Source organism: Antechinus flavipes, chromosome 1, assembly GCF_016432865.1.
Source record: "Antechinus flavipes isolate AdamAnt ecotype Samford, QLD, Australia chromosome 1, AdamAnt_v2, whole genome shotgun sequence".
NCBI lineage: Eukaryota > Metazoa > Chordata > Mammalia > Dasyuromorphia > Dasyuridae > Antechinus > Antechinus flavipes.
This window is the reverse complement of record NC_067398.1, coordinates 722,240,958-722,246,993: the sequence shown is the minus strand read 5'-3', so window position 1 is coordinate 722,246,993 and position 6,036 is coordinate 722,240,958. Positions and strand designations below refer to the sequence as shown.

The following is a 6,036-nucleotide window of genomic DNA, read 5'->3' as shown; positions in this document are numbered from 1 at the left end:
TGTTTCACACAATTCACAGAGGATCCATCCAATATGATGGAGTCATGCCTTACTTTCTCCTATTATCTGAAGGGCACTTGTTCTGGCTGTCTACCCATCAGCGCTCTTCCTTACTATGAGCCCAGATCATCTTCTTGTCCTATAATTCTTTGATGTGAAGTTTGAGCAGCGTCAATTATCCCAACAGAGGACACCAAGAAATTTTAGATAATGCTTTCATCAGCCAACATATGACAAATGGAGAGAGGCAATTGCCAAAGAGGATTCCAAGTAGACAATAAATTAGTTTGTAAAATCTATTAATATTATGATCTGTTTGTGCTGACAAAGGGAAAACACAACTCTAGGACCCTCCAATCTGTCCTTTTCTGTAGGTTTATGCATTAGGCAGAAATGGGGGCCATCACCAGTTATCTTGATCTGTCTTTCCTACTGCCTCAGGTGACTCTTAAGGACAGAGTGAAGTTGATGATTTTGCACAGATCTCTTAACCTGAAATCCAAGTCATTTGTAAATCAAGACTTGACCCACTGATGACATTGATGCTCTTTGAGAACTATAGAGGACTGGAATTATGCACTGAGATTGGTTGTTATAGAGAACAAAGGACCAAAAACAAGCTTCACGTGAAGATGTTCATGAGTTCAAAAGTTCACTGTTGCTTTCAGGTAAAGGCAAATGATCAGTTTTCCCATCAGTCACTTAATCAAGGAAAAACTCTGAGCTAAGTTAAGAGTGCAGTGATTTAATAAAACGCTCAAATTGTTCTCTCATCACCCCCTGTAAATCATTTCATGTCAAGGAATTTGTTATGTTCTATACCTTTAACTCTTCAGATTCAGCTCTAGAACATCTGCTGCTCTCTGTATTAGCCAAGATGATGACACTCTTGCAGATATTTTCTCTAGATATTTTGGACAATTAGAGAAAGTTTGCCGTCTGTCAGTTATTTCAGGTGGAAATTATCCACAATGAAAGGAAGAGCAGCTCCCTTTCAGACTTTTAACCAAGCATGGTGTCTCTGTCCCAAGGATGGGCTCAGTCCTATAAGCATTTATATTGTTTTTCCTGCCCACCAACTTGCATTTTTTGTACTAACCTTAAAATGGGGACCAGGGCGTCTTTTCATCCTCCAATCTTTAGCTCCATGGGAAAGTCATTTATCCTATTTACTATTAATCCAGGTGGAAGGTGAGCCTGGTGCTACCAGAGACCCCAAGAAAACTTCAATAGAGAACATTACATTTTATATTACACTAATTTATTACACTATTTTAGTGTATTACATCAATTTATTATCTACTCAGCTTGTAAAATCTATTAACGTTATGATCTGTTTGTGCTGACAAAGGGAAAACACAACTCTGGGACCCTCCAATCTGTCTTTTTCTGTAGCTTTATACATTAGGCGAATTATTACACTGTTACACTAGAATATTACACTAATTTATTATCTACTTGGTGTCATCATTGGCAGTTGCCTCTCTCCATTGGTCAAGAGAGTCATATGTTGGCCGATCAAAGCATTTTCTGAAATTTCTTGGTGTTGGGATAATTGACATTGCTCAAACTTCACACGAAACAATTGGACAGGATAAGCTGGTCACATGACATGGTAAGGAAGAATGCTAGGGTGGATAGCAAACACAATACACAAGTGCCCTTGAGATGGTAAGAGAAAATAAGGAAAGACTCCATCATATTGGAGTGAACCTCTGTGAACTTAGTAGAAACATAGGCAAGAAGTACACAGGATGGACACAAACATTCATCTACAAAGTTGCAAGGAATTTCAAACTGAACAGATCACTGATCAGATTTTCTGAGTATTTGAGGGAATCACTGTCTATAGTTTCTTTAGTCATTCACATATCCCCATACTTCTCTGAATTTTTTCTATCAACTCTGTCTCTTGGAACAATACTCCAATATATTATCACAATTTGTTTAGACATTCTCCAACTAAAGAGCATTTATTTTCTTTTTTGCATCTACATAATGTAGTTGGACCAATTCACAATTGCATACATTGTATTGTTGTGTCTCTAATTCTATACCCCCCCCTCCCGCCCCCAACACTATTTCCAACTTTTAGCATAATTACTGTCAATTTGATGAACATAAGCTGTTTGAAACCTAAAACTAAAGTCATTCTTTAAAGCATTTTAAAGAAACACTTTCTGCATAAACAAATAGGACAAGAAATCTATTCTACTGGCTGCAGAAAAAGAGCCTTTGATTTAATAATGGTGTGCAAGTTTCCTAATTCAACAAAGATCTAGCTTAAGAATTTCATATATCTTGAAGAGTAAACAAGGTGCCAATAATATTCATAAAGCTTAGTGAAGTCATCTGAATTCTTAGCCCTAATCTAAAGCTGAGGTCCAAGGGATATGTGTCATTGAGAGATTTCAGGGTTTAGTACGAGATATCCGAATTCACACCTCCCTTGAAGCTCTTAGGGCCAGAGAGCACTCTGGGAGAAACCCATAATTCCATTCTCTCAGAGGAGATCATATATAAGAATCGGACAGAGGTTCAGTTGGGAGAAGTCACTTTGGAAGATTGAAAGTCATGAGTGCTGGCTGAAGGCTGAAGGACAAACCTTTGGATTTGGAGACTTTCGGAGGGAGCTCTTGGAACCAAGCAGAAAGATAGGCCACTAAGAAAAAGTAACCAGGCTATTTTGGAAGGAGAAAATAAACATTTGCATTTTATCACCTGGCTGCATTTTGAGGTGATTATGACTTTCAACTGCAACTAAGGCTGCCTCCAGAAAATCTCCCCAAGAAACCTGCTCCCAGAGAGAACCACATATTATTTTAAAGAAAAAGAACACCACACTTTTCTCTATAATCCTATCCATATTGGTTACATTTATAAGGCTTCTCTTCAATGTAGATTCTTTGATGGACAGTAAGAACTTTCCTTTTTGTAAAAGCCTTTCTACAATTGTGGGGAGGCTGACTTCCTCCCCATAGACCACTGCCCTGCTGGTCACTGTTTGGGCAGCAAGGAGCCCGGGGTTCTGGGGATGCTGTTCGTGCTGGGCTCAGAGTCTCCCAGTGGGAGGTCAGGAAGTTGGCAGTTGCTGGCCGCCCTGGCCATGCTTTGAGACCCCCCACTCCTCAAGGGATACTGGTGGGATGACTTCTGGCTCAGCCTCAGGGCAGTGGTTCGACTTGTCTGGCTCCCTGGGAGCTTGTTGTTATTGATTATTGTGAAAGAGAAAGATCTGTTTTCTAAAACACTTGGGGTCTTCCAACTTGATTTACCCCAGGTGGATGCTTCCAAGTGCTGGAGCCAGCCCTAAGCTGGATTCCAATAGACATTTCATCTACTTAGATTTGTGTTAATTTGTAGAGGGCCTCAGGTAGTGGGGGAATGCTGGGTAAGCCCAGAGGGAAGCTGCTGACAAGGTCTGCTTTGGCTCCCCACCTCCCTCTGGTGTTGTCACCTTTCCTGGGAAGGCAAGCAGGGCGTGACCACCTGTGTTCTATTTACACATCAACAGCAGGGGCTTATACTTACCCCAGGTGTTAACACAGTGGGCTGTGAGATGTACCATAGTTAGCACTTGCCTAGTGTGCTGGGTGATATAATCATGCTGAGGTATTTAAGGGCTGGAAAGACTGGAAAGAGTCACTTCATTTTGGACCATCCTGGTGGCTCTCCTGCCTCCTTCACTCCTCCACTAAGACCGAGGCTGGTCCCGAGATCCTCCAGAGAGCTAGTCCGGACACTACCTTTTGGCACCCGACGTGGGCCTCTAGAAAGTGTAGAATATTTTGTCTCCCCAATTTGGGGCTCAAGGAAGCACACTGTGTTTGGTGCCCAAGTGAGGCCCTAGAAGTGAGGCTCTGGACGTTAAGCCCTATTTTCAGCAGCTCAACTGACAGGAGTGTCAAGTTCAGTGGAGAAGTCCCCAAGATCTGTGAAGACTCTGATCATCCCCAGGCAGCAGATGGAGCCCATGGAGGGTGTGACTTCTGGCTTTCCCATGGCCCCCATTCAGGAACCAGGGACCTTCCAGGATGTGGCCGTGGACTTCACCTGGGAGGAGTGGATGATCCTGGAGCCTGCTCAGAGGGCCCTGCACAGGAACGTGATGCTGGAGAACTACCAGAACCTGGTCTCTGTGGGGATTCCCGTTTCCAAACTGGATCTGATCTCTCTGTTGGAGAAGCAAGAAGGAGCCTCCAGTCTCAAGAACAGAGACTCCAGTGGGTCTCATCAAGATGTACTTACTGATCATCAGAGAACTCAGCCTGGAGATAAACCCTTTGTGTGTAAGGAATGTGGGAAAGGTTTTACTCGGAGGAACAATCTCACTAGTCATCAGAGAACTCACACTGGAGAGAAACCCTGTGTATGTAATGAGTGTGGAAAAGCCTTTAGCCATCCAGGAAACCTTACTGTACATCAGAGAATTCACACTGGAGAGAAACCCTGTGTATGTAATGAGTGTGGAAAAGCCTTCAGCCATCCAGGAAACCTTACTGTACATCAGAGAACTCACACTGGAGAGAAACCCTTTGAATGTAATGAGTGTGGAAAAGCCTTCAACCGTCGAGGAAACCTTGCTGTACATCAGAGAACTCACACTGGAGAGAAACCCTTTGAATGTAATGAGTGTGGGAAAGCCTTCAACAATCGAGGAGGCCTTATTGTACATCAGAGGACTCACACTGGAGAGAAACCATTTGTATGTAAGGAATGTGGGAAAGGTTTTAGTCAGAAAAACAGTCTCACTATTCATCAGAGAATTCATACTGGAGAGAAACCCTTTGTATGTAATGAGTGTGGAAAATCCTTCAACTGTCAAGGATACCTTACTGTACATCAGAGAACTCACACTGGAGAGAAACCCTTAGTGTGTAATGAGTGGGGGAAAGACTTTAGTAGGAGGTTTAGCCTTATTACTCATCAGAAAATTCATACTGGAGAGAAACAGAATTTATTGAAATAGATTTCAGACAGGAACCACTCCTTCACTGTCACCAGAGAATTCATATGATTCTGGCAATTCAGAGGAGAAACATCTATCCTTTTTAAAATAATTCATTGTGGCTCTTTTTGGTTAACATTTCACCTGTACTTCTCAAGCTGGGCCTTTTTGATCCCCTCCAAATCCAACACATGAAAAAACTGACATTGTATGTATTGTTTCACACTGAGTCCACTATACTTATAAAGAAGAGGGGATAGAGTATCGTGGTCTTCCCTCAGAATTTGGTTTGGTTTTTATAACTTCTTTAGTCTGATTTCTAATATATTGATATATTTCAAAAATGCAATTGATGTATCTAATGTATTGATGTATTTAATAAATGATAGTCTATTCATTTTTTGTATTTTGTTAGTATATGGCTTTTGAACAATAATTTATCCTTTTGGTGCCTGCTTTAGCTGTATGCCAGAAATTTTGGAATATTGACTCACTTTTACCATTGTTTTTGAACTTGTTCCTGTTTCCACAATTTGTCCTTTGACTGACATATTTAACATTTCACTATTTCAGTTTTCATTTAAAACTTTTTCAGTGCTGTCTGAATTGATTATTATTTAACTTATATTATCATCTGTGAAGGAAGGGATTAGCATTTCTGATATATACATTTAAATTTCCTTTAAAAAAAAGAGGAAATTCCTTGGACAAGTAAGGAGATCAAATCAGTCAATTCTTGACTAAACACATCAAATTACTCATTGGAAGGACAAAAACTGAAACTGAATTTCATATATTTTGGCCAATAAAAAGAAAGAACTCATTAGAAAAGAACGGATACTGGGAGAGATTGAAGGCAAAAGGAGAATAGGAATGGCCGATGAGAAGATGGACATTAGTGTCACAGCTTCAACAGATATGAGTTTGTATTGTCTTCAAAAGGTGGTCAAGGTTAGAAGGAACTGGTTTTGATATTTTTAGTTTCTAGTAGTAGCAACTCAGACCTATTTGGTTCTAATGAACCTCCTCCTTGAAGGGATTATTTTCTTAACTTAGTTGTAGAGCAAAGTTATGTGAGGTATAAAGAA

The 6,036-nt window shown here is 40.7% G+C and overlaps 1 protein-coding gene across 1 annotated transcript; it reads left to right on the top strand.

Moving 5' to 3' along the window:
- The first annotated feature begins 3,169 nt into the window (after positions 1-3,169).
- LOC127562682 (zinc finger protein 239-like) lies at positions 3,170-5,217 on the top strand. Its single transcript, XM_051998974.1, has one exon. It carries the CDS (start codon positions 3,965-3,967, stop codon positions 4,967-4,969), a length of 1,005 nt encoding a protein of 334 aa, XP_051854934.1. The 5' UTR covers positions 3,170-3,964; the 3' UTR covers positions 4,970-5,217.
- Positions 5,218-6,036: the final 819 nt, after the last annotated feature.

Coding starts and splice junctions, on each gene's coding strand:
- LOC127562682 (XM_051998974.1), top strand. CDS start 3,965: ATGGAGCCCATGGAGGGTGTGACTTCTGGCTTTCCCATGGCCCCCATT.